At 34.6% G+C, this 17,100-nt stretch overlaps 2 protein-coding genes across 2 annotated transcripts in view; both read right to left on the bottom strand.

Annotated features, from left to right (window-relative positions):
• The window catches only part of LOC100378372 (kinesin-like protein KIF19), a 66,574-nt gene extending 65,259 nt beyond the window's left edge, over positions 1–1,315 (bottom strand). The window contains exons 1-2 of the mRNA XM_002735221.4: positions 693–1,315; positions 435–515 (exon numbers count right to left, since the gene is read on the bottom strand). Of these exons, the coding sequence (XP_002735267.1) occupies positions 435–515; positions 693–737 (126 nt within the window). The 5' untranslated portion in view covers positions 738–1,315. The remainder of the gene's footprint in view (positions 1–434; positions 516–692) is intronic.
• A 5,934-nt stretch (positions 1,316–7,249) lies between these two features.
• On the bottom strand, positions 7,250–17,083 carry LOC100378071 (dynein intermediate chain 3, ciliary-like). Its single transcript, XM_002735219.4, has 13 exons — positions 16,997–17,083; positions 16,074–16,290; positions 15,492–15,653; positions 12,532–12,650; positions 12,209–12,351; positions 11,500–11,613; positions 10,455–10,717; positions 9,864–10,043; positions 9,690–9,733; positions 9,422–9,557; positions 8,567–8,977; positions 8,105–8,140; positions 7,250–7,979 (listed from the first exon to the last, which is right to left on the bottom strand). The coding sequence occupies exons 2-13, from the start codon at positions 16,254–16,256 to the stop codon at positions 7,962–7,964; spliced, it is 1,809 nt and encodes a 602-aa protein (XP_002735265.1). The 5' UTR covers positions 16,257–16,290; positions 16,997–17,083; the 3' UTR covers positions 7,250–7,961.
• Positions 17,084–17,100: the final 17 nt, after the last annotated feature.

Below are 17,100 nucleotides of genomic sequence, written 5' to 3'. Positions count from 1 at the left end.
GTTCAGGGAGGTCGAAGCTAGGTTGTTACAAGTCATTCACAGTTAAAGCAAATATGGGAAACATGTTCACAAATAGTCATTATATTAAAATATGGATATTTCATTGTATAGAGCTCTGACATCCAACAAACTCAATTAATAAATATTTTTTAAATTTCTGAAAAGTTTAATATTTGTTTTTTTACAGCAGGAATGGTAAATCAGGTAAAATAGTTGACCAACGTTTCTCTTAATAAGATTCATCTAAAAATCACAAATTAGTCAAAATGCTCTACGCACAATTACACAAAAATATTTTTTTTGGCCAAATATTCTATATTGAATAGTAGCATGCTGTTTTTTTGTATAGTTATGTGGACTTGTTTTCATCCACATGACTCCACCTTTAAATCACACACAAACCATTTGTACAAGCTTACTTCAGGTAAACTTACATTGTCTTCAACAACATGAGCAATCTTGGTGGGCGCTAGCTCTAGCTCTTCTTCGGTAAAAGGACGAACTCGGAGGGCCACCTTCGAAAACAATTAAAAAATATATGTACATTTTGAAAATAATGCATTTGTTATTATTATTATAAAATATAAGAAAACAATAAACCAAAAGTCAACGTCCGTCAACGTACAGCGCAATACCGTAGCAAAAAACTTTCAGCTAAACTTGTATACTGAAAAATGTTGATTGATCCTTACCGTTAATTGGTGGTCTCTCCAGTTTTTCGCAGTTTTAGCTGACATAATCGCTGTTTGTTATTGCCTTCCGTTTTGCCTCCATAAAAGGCATTCTCGGAAAGCAACACAATTATCTGTCTTCTGTGTTGAATAGAAGTGTTCACAGTTTCCCAGTGTATACATCGACCACACAGCTTGAATGGCGTGGACAGTCAGCGGAACTTTAAATCGCGGTCATTCAGTTTTCAGACTTGTGCATGGTTCTCGATGATTTTAGTTAAATTTGAAATTAGTTGGCTGTCTGTGTGGCCGCGATGTACTGTATGACAATTCACTGTTGATGGTCAACAACAGAATCCAACAGGCAAACAAACTATCGCGAGCCGACGGATCGGAACAGATGCTCTGTGCTGCACTTCGTTCGAAACTCTGCGAAGTATCCTCGATCCGATCCAAACACTGTCTTGCAACCAATAATGTCAATAAAATCGTATTCCAGGGCGGGAATATAAACCTATTTCAATAATATGGGTTGTTATTAGTGTTCCTTGCTTACGGTCCTCAGTGAGTTTCGTAGCTGAGTCGGTTCATGGGTTCGACTTTGCTGCACATGACAGCCGCCATAGTTGTATGCAATCAAACCGCATCACAAGTTGTTTACTAGTAACACTACGCATCGCGAAAAAATAACACATAAAATTCGCAGAATATACTGTTTCAACATTTAAAAAAAGTAACTGATTTCTAAAATTACGATATTCTGACTACTAAAGGCAAAATTAATCGGATATTCACTCCTTATAAAGAGAGAATAAATAAATAATATGATAAAATTAGTTCGGGTTATTTACAATTACCGATTTACGCATGGCTATTGTTTGTATACGAGCTGGTTTGTTTTCACATGGGCGTGCGTAATGTAACTGTCCACTTGTGAGTGTTGCCAATAGAGATAAACACAAATACATGTACAACCAAATTATTCCACAGCAGTCACGCCCTCGTCCGTGAAAAAATACTCATGTGACTACTTATTGATTAAATCGGCCAAAGTAATATCGCTGAGGCTGCGAGATTCGGGAAACTGTTATCTGTCACAAAAACATAATAATAATACTATTAAAGAAAGCTATATGTATATTGAAACACAATTAGTAAATAACTTATACCGCCACGGTAGTATTTTTCGCTACTCGAAGTTCGCTGGCTGTACGTAAATGTATATTTCTGGAGCAAAGTATGTAGGCATGTGTGTCATTATTTCTCAGGAAACGGTCAAATAGTAAAGAAATATTTCCTTTTCCCGTTTGTTGTTATTTTTCGTAAAATAAAGTTACAGAACATCTAACCGGACAATTTTACATTGGTACACACATATAAACAATTGTCTGAAAATATGTAATTTTAATAAAACTGAAAATGGTTTAACTTTATAATAAATATACAATGCATTAAAGTGGAGTTGGAAATAAATAAATTACTTTGTCAACATCAATAATACTTGTCACATTTTGTGAATTGGTGTGAAGAATTTATTTTCTACAAAGAATTTCAATGCTACCAATATGAATGTAGACAACGTGGGTAGACATGGCAGGGGCGGATACAGGATTTTTTTATGGGGGGTTCCAAACTTTAAAATCGCCAGACTAAGTTAATGGGGGGGGGGGCCCAAGACTAGATCCGCCACTGCATGGGTAGACATGTGAGCGCAGACACATAAGTGTAGACACGTGAACAGACATGTGCAACCGTAAATGGAGACCTCATCATTTTTCGGTTGTCGATATTGTACACATTGCATATACAACAGTAAATATGAACTGACATTGATATATCACAGCTATACACACTGCAAAAGCGGGTGCACATTTCAATCATATTTTGAGGACCTCCCCTTCCTTTCCGAAGTCCGGTTGCGATCACCATAGAAACAAATTATATTTCGATCTATCGCATCAATGAATACATTTGCAAATACTATTTATTATCAGAAATATTGATAAAACTACTTCGAGACTTGGTCATTCAATATCACAAACGTTTTGGGTCAGTATTACATAGATTTACAAATTTGAATTTACAAAGTTTGTTGCCCTTGGAATCATCACTGTTACCTCGCCTCGTAAATGTGTTTCTATAGCAACCTATTAAAATTATTTCATACATTTTTCTCAGAATGTGAATCTGTTGGCACACCCCAAGTACTTCTAGGAAACTAATCTCACTTAAATCCCACATAATTCTCAAACAAATATGACGGTGCCTGGTTAAAATACACGTGTTGAGGGACTGATTATTTATATGTACTACACGATAGTTGTGGGTGGTACGTTTTGTTAAAATTCCATAAACACGGAAATGTTTCCAGATGCAACATGAGGAAATGGTATTGCCTAGCAACCCTAAGCAAGATTAAAGAATCCGAAATTACTGTATTACATCAAAGAATTGTGCGTGCGCAACTTAAAGTACGTGAGAGGTAAAACGAAAGACAAATTACAACAAAGAGGGCGTGTACTGAATACTCGTAGTCGTCTCTTCTTGGCCTATAATAGCTGTATCGGGAAAACTTATATCAGTATATAGTGAATATATGCACAGAAAATGTGTATCTTTCGCCGATTATTGTACATTCGCTCAAGGTCGTCACATTAAATCATTTTTTGTCACCCAAGTGATATATTTCTGCATTTTATATTTATTTACTTATTGACTCTTACACAATCCCCGGAGGGAAAGAAAATGGCCACAAAGTACAAGGAAAAAAAATATATAAAAACAATATATTAAATAACAAATACAATCAATAAATTACTAAATAATACAAAATCTTTACAATACTATCTAATATGAAATTACTAAATTGACAGCAGGTTAAGATGTCAAGTAAGACCCTGCTTCCTGACTTCGAAGCTTTTACTTATGAACTGTGCTACTGGTATAATAATGTTTTCATTCTGTAACAATTCCGTGATTTTTTTCTCTGCAGGTATATTTTCATATGCTGGGATCATATCCTAAGCTTGATTGAACAGTTTTGGTACGCAGCTCATTATATTTGTTGCATTCCAGCAGAAAATGCATTTCATCCTCAATTAGACCTTTGTTACAAACCCTGTTGTTTAATGGGATTTTTTTATGACGACCAATTTCAATTTTGAGACTATGGTCACTAAGACGAAATTTGGTAAGCACACTACGCAGTTCAAAGTTTTTTAGCTTGACTAAATATGGCTCAAGTTTTAAATCTGATTTGATTAGCCGATATGTTCTTAGTTTGTTTTTCTCATTTGCTTTGGTGCGGTTATCATTATGGACCTCACCTTTCCATCTTGTTAGAAATAAATCCTTGATGCCAAAATTAATTAGTTTCATTTGTGCCGAGATTAATTTATCACGGTTGTTAACTGAATGATATTGTTGAATATTGATTAATAACGATGTTACTTCTAAATACCATTTACTTTTAATGTTTTGGTTAACCACAAAAGCTTCCTTGAGTAACACATTATTAGAATTCATGGCCCGACTGTAATATTTAATTGTTTTTTTTATAAATACGTCTAGGGGGTATCTGCCTAACTCGCTATACATGGCCATAATTGGTGTGTGTTGTGACACCCCTAGTAGATACCGACAATAACTTAATTGAACGTCTTCAATAGGTGATTTAGTGGAGAACTCATCACCCCAAACATCACAACCATAAATGAAGATAGGTCTGATGAGTTTGTCAAAAAGGGAAATTGAAACTTTTATACTTGTGTTTTGAATTGAGCCAAGCTTTGCTTTCATTGAAAACAGAGCTTTTTTAGCATTACGTTTTTAGTGACTAGTCCCAGATAGTTATAAGATTTAACTGTATCAAGTTCGATACCTCCAAGAAAAAATGTATCATTATTTAAACGTCTATTTGATTTATTGAAAATTAACATTTTGGTTTTGTCAGTGTTGACTCTGTTTTAGCATACAATGCCAAACTATCAAGACATGTCAGTAATCTGTTTAGTTTTAGAAAGTATCACAATATCATCGGCATAGAGTAGACAGCTGACATGTGAGTTTTCTAAATAAGGAGGATCACAGGTATTAGGATTGAAAATAGTGGGCAGGTCATTTAAAAAAAGATTGAAGAGAGTTGGACTAAGATTACATCCCTGTTTAACATCAATATTCGACTGAAATTGTTTTGTTAAACCTTCTTTACATTTAACTTTATATTTTACTTTACTGTACATGTTTTTGATAGTTTTATACATTTTCCCTGTTATACCATATTTGATTAATTTTTCGAATAGACCATCATGCCAGACACTGTCAAAGGCCTTTCTAATGTCAATAAAGCAGGCATATAATTTATTTGATTTTTTAATATTTGTCTTATTTTGTTTATTGGCGCTCTCTGACTTACCACTGTAGAGATATTTATTTACCAGGGTTTTCAGTATGAAAAGATTGTCTGTAGTTCTACAATCATGCCTGAATCCGAACTGTTGACCGGAAAGAATGTTATTAGAGCCTAAAAATGATGTCAGCCTAATATTCAGGATACTATTGAATAACTTGCCAAGACAGCTAGAGATGGTAATTCCCCTGTAGTTGGCCGGGTTATTTTTCGACCCAGATTTGTGGATTGGTACCAACAGGCCAGTGCTCCAAGAATGTGGATAGTTATTTGAACTATAAACAATATTAAAGAGTTTATGTATTGCATCTAATAAGTGATGTTCACCATATTTTAACAATTCATTGCAAATTCTATCTTTTGCCGAAGCCTTGTTACTTTTAAGAAGTCTAATGGCTTTCGTGATTTCATTTTTTAAGATTGGTCTGTCCAAATAGGGGTTGCTACTTGCACTCTTTTCACTATTCTCCAGTTTATTCACAATGTCAGAGTTTGATGTGCTGCTATCAGTATTAAGTAGGTTCTTAAAGTAAACCAACCAATCACCAGGTTGAACATTTCCATTATGATTATTACTGGGGTTTTCGCCATTCATATCACGAAGAATCTTCCAACATTTAGATGTGTCTGCTTTTGAATTTTCCAATTCTTTGAGTTGGGCAATCTTTTTCTGATTACTTTTATGTTTGATTAGTTTTTTATACTGTTTATGGGTTTGAAAGAATTTCCCTCTGATATATGGATCTTGAGGATACTTTTGTAATAGTAACGCATCCCATTTAAAAACACTTTGCGTCGCTCTTTTGTTTTAGTATCACCCGTTACGAAGTTGGCAAATGAAGTCCAACGAGTCAGTGCCTTTTATTTGCCGCTAATTTTACTCAAAGCTGAATGGCGGCGATCAATCGGACAGGTTGCTGCATTGTTTTGTTGTTGTTTTTGTGAATTTGAGGGTTTTACCCCAACTTGAGTAATCCTTTTTAATATATTCATCAGAAATAGAAAATACGCAGAGTCATACTGTCGCAAATATGCGGTCAGCGAAATGTTGAAAGATTGCTGTGACTAGAAAACGTGCATATTCAAACAGAATCAGTTACAATTTCGAGTCTGCTTGAGACCAAATAATTATAACCCCCAGCGGCTTAGCCATAATTTAAAAAAACTTGCGTTCAGGCTCTGGTTTGGCTGTTCGATAGATTCTAGACGTTTGCAGACGCATTTTCCCCGGACATTTTAAAAGACGACAGAAAATGATTCTTCTAGTAACCGTGAAATTACCAAGTGCATTCTGAGCGAAGTACGGTAGATAGAGGGCTTACTTTATATGCGTGTCATGCAGAAAAGGTCAAAAACAGGTTGCTCCTGTACTTCTCTATTTAATGATAGTATTTCCCAATCATGTTCCTAAATAAAAATTGTAAAACTTTCTCATGCCTCATGATAAGCAATTGTAATATTTCGTGATGCACGATTTTTTAAACTGCGCCCTAGTGATGTAACGCTTCTGTGGCTTCATGCGTAAATGGGTGAAGGCAATCTCGTTCACATCGACTACTGTGTTTGATTGTGTAGTCGTGATGGACGACTACTAATCAACATGATATTGACGGTTTGAGCAGTCTTTCAGTCATCCATTACATAATTGAATCTTTTCGTCACTAGAGAGCACAATTTATAGAAAAGGTGTATGTACTGGTATGTATGACATAACCATAGGCAAGATGCTCACCATTACTGTGGGTACTGCATTGAAACAATATTGCTAAGAGTTGCGATTAACAACTTGTACCATGATGAAAATAAATTCACCCTATTGCTGTCAGTGGAACAGGCCTATTTGCATAGGCACTTTGTTGTACATATCACTTGATGAAGAGTGTTTTCTTTAGATGTCTTATTTTGTAAAGCTATCCCAACCAAATCGCACTACTGATTTATAATAACAAAGTCATTGTTAGAACTCTTTTTCAACACTTAGCCAAGCTCTAAGTTCAGAAATGCCAGACACTAAAAACTGTGCAAAGTAAATTGGACGTACACATCCTGTTTTTCTGTACTAAATAAAGACTAGTACAAATCCAATAACTTGTCTTTACTTGTGAGCATTGCCATCAAACAAATAATACCACGCTCTTTACTACTTTATGTACTGACAACACAAACATGGTTGTCTGGTAAAAATATTTTATTGAAATAAGTATTTGAAAAAAACACATTTTGACATTCAAAATAACATACTTCAAAAGATTACAACAATTATTTTTTGTCAAAAATTGTAGATAAATCTAATACTATAAATATATACATGGTACACGCAATGATACTATCACGATAGATTAGCATAAATAATGATATTTGTAGCTGTAGACTGTCATGTACAAGTCATGTTGCAGGTTGTCAAGTCTTACTACCGGTATATACCAGTGTGTTGTTTTACACATTGAAATTAAAGACAAGACATTCCAATATTTGCACCAAATTACCAATGAATCTCGTACATTATATTTACAATTATTCTTACTTGACCAACATGTTTTGTAGCAAATCAATGCAAAAAGAGACTTGCCAGTATTTTAAGTTTTTTCGTGTTTTTTACATTTTTTTTTACATTTTTGTTATGCGTAAGTAAGAAAGATACCTGGTAAGTATGAACAAAGTCTTAATGAGTTAATAACTTGTAAGATTTTGTATTTATTTTTATATACATGAGAGATAAGTCGGTTAAGCTCTGTATCCGGTTGTGTGAAATACGCATTTTCATTGAAAGATGCTGTTTACAACTTGTATCTCAACTTCAAACTTGTATCTCAACTTCAAACTTGTATCTCAACTTCAAACTTGTATCTCAACTTCATGGCAGTTAATTCCAATGTTACACTCTACTCTGCATTCTCATCCTAAAAGAAGAAAAAATAATATGCAGTAGACATGTTAAATAAAGAAATAAATAAACATTTTTGTCACTTAATTTGATTTGCATATGTACCGGTATGTAAGAAAAAAAGGAAGAAAAAATGCTTACATCTTTTTCTTCATCAATCTTTTCATCACCATTCTCCTGTAAAAACAACATTATATACATATTTATTCATAGTGAATTCACTAAAATATATTTTAACAATTTTCAATTCATAAAGTTATTAAAATATTACATATTTAATTCCCTCTAGTCTCCCTTGATTGATACACATAACCATACTAAGCTTTATTAATACAGCTGAAATAATTTTCCATGCAAGCCAATGTTGTATGTGACAGATTCATCTATCGTATTTACTCTATCTGAAATGTCAGTATCTTTGATGTACTTATACTTGAAGCTAGTATATTTGTACTCATTTCAATAAATTGGTCATTCTTAAATAAGATTTATCTCTGATGAGAAATTCAAAAAGCAGGAAGCCCCCCAAAAAACAATGGTTTAAATGGCTTTTTTTTTCAGGTTTTGCTTCTAATTGAGCACAGATGTATTTGTAATATGCACCTTTATATTTGCCTCGGCAGCTTCTGCTTCTTTTCTCTTAGCTTCCTTAGCTTCCCGACTCTTCTTCTCAGCTTCAATGGCATCGTAAAAGTCTTTCTCAGCTCGCGCAACTAAGTCTTCCTCTTCATAATCATCACCGCCAGCGGGATGGTCACCATCCTCATCATCATGCCTTTCCATTCCGCTAGCTGTGCGTTGCTTGAGCCTCATTTCACGATGACGGGACTCCAAGATCTTTTCCCTCCTGGTTTCCCTTTCAAACATTGATGTGACCAGAGCTTTTTCATTTCTCTGCATCGTACATAGACGACTGGATAACTCCAGTAACGTAGTGGTACCGCTGTGCGAGCCTGTGGCAATAAATCTACCTTGGTCTTGAATACGTAAACTATGTAGGGCTTCATCAGTTACCTATCAAAATACAAACAGATTAGTAATCAGAGTAATAACGGTGTATTTTCACCGGTGAAAACAAAAGCCAAAAACTTTCATAAAATGTAAATGGTTAGTTGTTGAGACTTTCGTGAACAGTGTAAAAAGACTACCCTTACATGTGCAACATACAAAAATTTGTTTGCTCAGGATTACCGCAAAGTTGAGTTTGTGCTATTTTCTTGACCTTAACTGTTTTGGATCGGTGTTCCACAGCAGCTCTTGCATACGGTAGCCCATAGAAATTCATTATACAGTGGTGTACATCCAAGCAACATAGTATGTTATGAGACATAGCCAGGAATATTGCTGTACTTCATCATACTGTCATGGTAACATGTTCAAGCAACAAACCATCAATTCATTGGATACACCAGTGAGACTTAACAGCAAGAAGCACTACATTTCATATTTCATACTTACTTGTAAACTGAGTGTTGGGTCGTTTTGTTTGAATAAGAAATCCCAAACATCTAATGTACCATCCATTTTAGTTGTAAAGAATACAGCTGGTCTAACAGGACTCCAACAGCCATCAGTCATATAGGACATGTGGTACCTATCAGTAGCAATAACACACTATATGTCAAAAAACACAGTATGGAATTTAGGTTCATTTTATTTCATTCACAAATAATGTTTAATATTTCTATTATGAAAAAGTGTGATTAGTAGGACTACGACAACTTACTTGGTCCACATTATTGAGGATTCTCGTATATCTTCTGACCAGATCTACAAAAAACAATATCCATGTTTATATCAAATATGCAAACACTTCTTTCAGGGTAAAAACCCCAAACAAAGGAACCAATATATTCATCACTAAAAAGGAAATATACAATATACAAGTGCTAATACTTACCCTTGCTGTCCAGTCACCAACTGTTAGGAAGTTTTTAGGAAAGAATGGATTTCTTTGTAACGAATAGATTGGTCCTAAATGTGCATTATAGACAGCTACAATTTTCTCTGCCGGTGTTTTAGCTTTACGGTTACATGAGATCACACAGCCTTGTTCTGTACCAACCATGAATTTAGTAGGCTGAGAAATAAAATGAACAAGTAGTTAGTTAATAATTTATTGAGATTAACAAACTGCTATGATACTGTGGTGAGGAATTTTGCAGTTAAAACAAATATTCCTCAAGATCTTTAGGAAACATGGTTATACGGTTATACGATAATGTTACATGTTGCAGTATGTTAGGGGCGTTCTCAAATTGTCAAAGTTTGCCAAAAAAATGAAAGGTACTGGTAATTGAGGAGGAGGGGGCTATTTCTTCTAGGTGGCAAACATTAATTTGTAGTGGTCAGTTCAACAAAAATATCCTGCATTTGAAATACTTTTGTTTTTGTTTTTTGTGAACTTTACCAATTTGATAACAACCCTTAGCCTGTAAGTTGTTAAAAATAATATACATTTCCTATTCCTGTACAGGTATTGTATACTTACTATGGTGGGTTCATATTCCAATGAAATCACTCCCTGAGCTTTCTCCAGATCCTGCTTCTTTGAAACATCCATGATTAATTTCTCTGTTGGTTCACCTAATTTCCTTGTATCCCACCATAACACTTGTCCATCAGTTGATGCAGAGAAGCATTCAGTACCAGTCTTGGATTGCAACCAGATGACTTTATAGACTGGATCACGATGACTGTGTTCAACAGGTGACATTTCTATAGGGCTAGGGCCCTTTCTGGTGTCCCAGTAAGCTACAAAACAAGGAACATTAGTCAGCAATTCTGTATTTATGTTTGCTTTTAATTCATTACCATACACTCATGAGCCGACAGTGTTCTAAACAAACTAAGAAGGTACAAGTGATCTAATATAATTCTTTGATCTATTATTTGCATATATGAAACACATTTCATGAAACAGAAAGGAGTAGTAAGGTGGCAATGTTTTAGCCAACAATATGGTTGGGTTTTTTGCTTAAAAATTACACATGTCGATTGTACTTTTTTTTATGGGTGGGTACATTTTTCATTTGCTAAAACCTTGGCAGATGGCACAAAATGTTCTTGATGGACCACACCTTTATACTAGCCACTCAGAGCAAGACCGAATACACCTTTCTCAAAAATCACACACTTTAGTGACATAGCACTTCTATGATGTGAATGGATGACAGTCGATATTGTTTTGATCCATAGTTTTTGAGAGATTTTACTACGTTTTAGCTGACTAAACCACTACACAAACAAATACAATTGTTAATTTAAAAGAAATTGGCTTCACTGGTTTTTAATTTCGCTATTTTTGCTGATAAGTAAAATTGGCAAAATTAAATCTATATGAACATGTAAAATAACAATAAAACTCATTGTTTCTAGACAAATTTATGAAATTAAAACACACGGAATAAGCTCAAAACATCAAAATACTATAATTAAATGTTAGTGAAAATAAATGGTTTAACAGTAACTTTGATGTCACGAAATCGTTCCGTCACTAGAGGGCGTAATTTATAGGAATGGTATAAATAACTTACCAATTTGACCATTGTAACAACCACCAACCAACACATGTGAATCTTTAGGATTGTACTCCAAAGTCACTAATGGTGAAACTGGCTTTATTGTGAAATCTGGCTTGTTGGGATTTTCTGTAAAATGAAACAAACATAAATATCATCAATAAAACAATATCAGTTATAAAATGAGATGCATTTGTATATTAACAAATATATATTGGGTGTTTAGTTATTAGTTAGCAAAAGAAATATTCTTGAACAAGGGCACAAATACACATAATTGAGTGACTACTCTAAATTCTTTATTTTAGCTGGAATTAATTTTTGCTGAAAATACTTCTTAGGTGTTTTGTGTGGATTTTATTTTCACTGATTTTTGATGAGTTGAATGTAACATATAGGAAAATAACTAGATTCGCTTGATTTTATTTCCTCCTAAAACACCGATTCAGTGAAAATAGAGATAAATTGTTTTACTGTACATCTGTCAGTACGAGTGAAATTCACTCTCCAAAACAATCAAAACGGTTAAAATACAGCTGAACTTTGGCAAACACCGCTTCATAACAACAGTGAAAACAAGTGGTAGTGGTCACAATACATCCTTCAATGGTCCACAAAGAACCCTCTAAAGATTCATATTCTCAACTACCGAGTGTACTTCATATTTGCATGAAAGTGAAGACACAGTAAATGTTGTCCTAGCAATGATATTGTATGACTTTACCTATATCCCAGATGTATGAATCCATACTGGTATCAGGAGACGACCTTTGAAATTCTAAATTAGAGTAAGCAACTGCTAGTTTACGTGCACCATCAGGGTACCAGGACAGGTTAGTTGCTGTACGCTTTACTTCATTCGGATCTCTGAAAAAACATTTTTAGATTTACACATGTACATCACATAGAAAAGTCAAGTTATCATCAGTAATTTTTACCCATAAAGCATTAGTGGGAGCAAATGTTGATTCTAATACTTGATATAATTTGTTTTTCCAAAAGCATAAACACTACCAAAAAAAGCTCATCATGCATATTACAACTAACCTAAAAACATTAATAGTTTTGGCTGATGGTGGTTCCTCTGTTTCGGAAACATGAAGATCTTCAAAGTAATCTTCATAAATATCTATAGCATTGTTTTGTTTGATTACATGTTCCATTACCTGAAAAATACAACATTGTTTTATTAACAAATTTACTTACATACGATATTCTATGAGAACAAACATTTAGTAAGAGAAACTTAAGACAAATAATCACTGATTAATTTTTAAATCCTTTGAAACTTGCTCACTAATTTGCCACTTCAGTTTTGACTAAAGCAGATGTCTTACAATTTGAATATTGCCCATCATTCTATCACCACCGAATTTTAAACAAGTTTATAAGGTTTCACAGAACTGAATCAAATCAAATCAAATTTTGCTAACTTGCTGGCCCAGTACTTATGAGACTTTCTGAAGATTTTCAGCACAATACACAGACTGATGCCTAAGAATGCACAGTATTTGCCTACTTTATCCCCAAAACTTCCTTGATGACCTCATTTTTCCTGTGATGATTTAAAGCGAACCTAAATGCGGCCTTAATTTATAGTTGTGTATATTCTAAATTGTATTCGAAATAATATTGCAGTGGTTTAATTTTGTTTTAATTATAACTGTAGTTTGGATAGGCATTTGAAGTGCTTGCAATTAAACACCATGGAGGCCATTCATGGAGGGGAATAAACAACGAACGAACATATTTAACATCCGGGTACTTTTCAAAGCTATGACGTTTTAGTATCCGATCGCATTCGTATATGCCATTGTACATAGCCGTTCATGCTGCCAAGCATTGTGTACTACTAGTATAAACTCAACTTTTATATGCACAATGTGCTTTTTAAAACTTTGGTTAGAGCCTTATGCGTTTGAACCTCAGTATATTTACTACTGTAAAATCTGTATTAGAAACCGCGGCTTCTATTAAAATGGTACAATGCAACAGGTGGGATGCGGCTTTTATTAGAGCATCTACACATATGGAAAATGGTGAATTTTTGGTTCTCAATTATTCAAAAAGAATGGGTGCGACTTCTATTAGGGATGCGGCTTATAATACAGATTTTACGGTAGGTATTTATCGAGTTGAGAGCATTCACGATTATAAGCCCAGAGTGTTTTTACTGGGCGTCGACGATATTCTTTAAAATATGCGTGTAAAAGGTGTGTTTCATTTCATAATAATCGTGATTGGCATGGTAGTTTGGTTCGTGTTTTTTTTATGAGAAAACTCGCATTAATTTCAGAGTACATGGCGAACGTACACAACGTGGTTCGCATCTTTTCCATTCTGTCATTTACTCAGGATGAACCCCGATGTTGCAATACTGGAGTAATCCATATTTCTTTGAGTAGTAGCTTTCGAAAAGCCAAAAATGTGATCGTTAAGTCGTGTACCTGGTTATTGGGCATGGTTTACTTTGAGACTATCATGAAAGGCCTTGGGTTTGAACGATGTGACATGATGTTGGCGACCGTGAAATTCATCCTCTACGCTAAGTTTACCCACGGTTACTATTAACCGTCGTTTATATTTCGGAAATTGCGAATCGCCAGTTTTTAGGGAAAAAATCATCGTTTTTTCGTTGCAATCAGTGCTACAGATCGCATTTTAACATTGCGGTAATTCACTTCCGCATTGCGTTAAAAAATCATCGTCAATAATCGGAAAATTTCATCATTACGACACATCATTTTGATTGGTTAATGAAAGACATGACCTGTTATGTCAAAGGAAGTTGTTCCAGGTCAAATCGTGCTGAAAAACCTCATGGTGGAAAATTGCTTTGCGTTGAGTTTGCGTACGATCGAAAACATACCAAAACGAATAAATGCCTTCGTCCACTCCTCACAGATCCTACCCATTATTTCACCGTAAATTCTGACGCTATGTAAATTGTATTGTAATAAAATGTGTGTGTTTTTTTATGAGCATGTTTGTTTCTTCATTGTAAGTGTCGAGTAAATCAATGACGCATTTTTTTTCCCGAAAATAATATTATTTTCCCAAGACCAGCGTGGTGAACGAATAATTGTTTTGGATAATTTTTCATTGTTAGCAAGATGGTTACAGTGTTTAACCCCAAAACAAAATCATCTTTTCTGAGCTGGTCCTCGAGTATAAGCTCATCCCTTACTTTTCCCTTACGTGTTCATGCCTCCGGGCTTATGATCAGGGAAGTACGGTATACTGTGAAGATTCAGATCAGTCCAGTGTGAGTGATGAGAGTATATCGTCGACGATGCCCCTTGTTCGGATAATAGTTTTATTTCAAATTACACGGGAGGTCTGTGAACAATCTGCTTGGTGTTCCTGTGACAATTGTCCCATGATTTGCCAGTGCAGCCCCGTGAATACATGAACGAAAATGTTTCCATCACCACCCTACGAACTCCAGCATCCATACTTTGAATAATTTGCACGCCGCACAGTGCAATACTGGAAACAGCATTTATTAGACAGTTAGACAAAAAACAAAACAAAATGCCCGTCTCGATCAATTGCACATCCATAATGTTTGTATGTTGATACGCTTGTAAATAACAATAACGTAAAAGTCGAAACAACATAGACTAGAAATCAATTCACCAGTCCAGCCAACTATGGCTCCCTAAGTTGCTTATATTTAATCAGATACTATTTCGTCATCATGCTTTGTTATCTTACCTGTTTATACTTCATGAGGGCGCTTTTTTATGGCAAGATGGCGCAAACGGAAGTCCTTCGCAGGTTTATGGTTTCTCATATTTAAATCATCATAACTCTGAAGATAATCATTTTTTCAAATTTTTTTTTTCAAATTTATAATCACTATACATAACTTGATGAATACAAACACCAAAATAGGCTCTATTTAGTTCCCCTTTAAGTTTTTACTGTTGGAATATATTTAATTCATTTCACAGATATTCTTATTTATAGAATATGGAAAACCAAGGAACTCATTGGATACTTACACTGCCTAGCTGTTGGATAGTGTTTATGTACATCTCATCTTTCTCAACTTTCTTCCTGTATCTCATTACTTGTTCTACTTCTTGTGGGTTGACGTCTTTAGGCCAGCCTCCTTCCACATGGTTTATACCTCTGTTTTCTGTTTCATATCTTTCTGTATTAATCTGTAACAAACGGGGGACAGAATACAATTTAAAGTAAGCCTATCTTTCTTTTTAAGCAGGTATATGTGGAAATCATACATTTCAGACGAATAGTACAAAATAAATGAATACTATATCTAAATTATTCTGTAAATATCAATATTAGAGTTAATTTTGCATTGTACTGTGTGCTTGATATCATTAAAATTTGAATTATTTTGACCATGGATACCTATTTTACTATATTCTACTAATAGAGCAAATATGGTAACTGCTAAAAACAGATAACATTGGTAAACAAACATGCAATGGACTACATATTTTCGCAGATCAAATTGGAAGTTGCTCAGGAACTACAATATCAAATGTAGAAATCTGTGTCTGAGAACAACACAAGCTACTGAGAAAATAATGTATAGGTAACAAAGTGCAGCTGCTTACCTCATGTTCGGACATTTCTTGGACACATTGTAAACCACAATCAACAGGATTCTTCTCAATAAAATTACTTGTCAACGATTCATCAGGCAATATGTCGACATGTAGTTCAGCCTGCCTGTCGGAAAAATTACACTGTCGACCGAACTCATTTCGCTTCTTCGTATACACGTATACTATCTCCATGGTGAACCAGTGTTATTGCAACAACTCAACAATTCTGTAAAATAATAAATTGATTGCTTACTTAGAAATAGTTTTCACTGGTTGAAAGCAATTAAATTTTAGTAATGTTATTGTTTTTAGTGTAACCAAACACAAACTAAAATGTGAGTAATTTACGAGATATTTGTATCTCGTAATTACTACCAGAGAATCATTCAATGGTGCCAACCAATATAACAGTAGAAACTGGCGCTGTGGATTTTGAATATGTTGACAATATTTCCAATTTCATTAACAAAAAAACTGCCTGCAGCTCAAATTAAACATTTCACAATAATCAATAAAGGTTACAAAATTCAGGACATCACTTATTACGATTGGGGCATCATGAGTCAGTTTAAAACACACCAGTACGCCATGACACAAATAATCATGCTGTCCCGGACAACATGGCAAAACAATATTAATCGAATCGTACATATAAGATACAAATTGAAGTATTGAATCTTCACAGATCAGCAAATTGGCTGGCAAAAAACCAGTGCAGCTGTAAAAGATAAAAACTGTTGTAAGCCCGCGTTGAGACGAGCTGCGGGACAAGACTTCGTTCGACAAGCTTCATTCGTTTTTTTTTGAGTAATATTGATAGTAATGTAAAACATAGCAATACAAGGAAACGCCTTTTCAGGAAGGCAACCAATGTGAATCCTATATGGAGTAAAATTTCAAAAAATAAGTAACGAACTGTGGACGGAACTCACCGATGTTTTGATTGCCAACTTATTCTGAGCTCGTTGAGGTTACAGCGATCGTTGCTAAGGGTAATCTTACAACGCATGCGCAGGGAAGCTGACGAGAGACTCAC

The sequence above is a fragment of the Saccoglossus kowalevskii genome, chromosome 8 (genome assembly GCF_978046115.1).
Source record: "Saccoglossus kowalevskii chromosome 8, keSacKowa6.1, whole genome shotgun sequence".
NCBI lineage: Eukaryota > Metazoa > Hemichordata > Enteropneusta > Harrimaniidae > Saccoglossus > Saccoglossus kowalevskii.
Note: the sequence above shows the minus strand (reverse complement) of the source record. Positions and strands in the feature narration are given on the sequence as shown.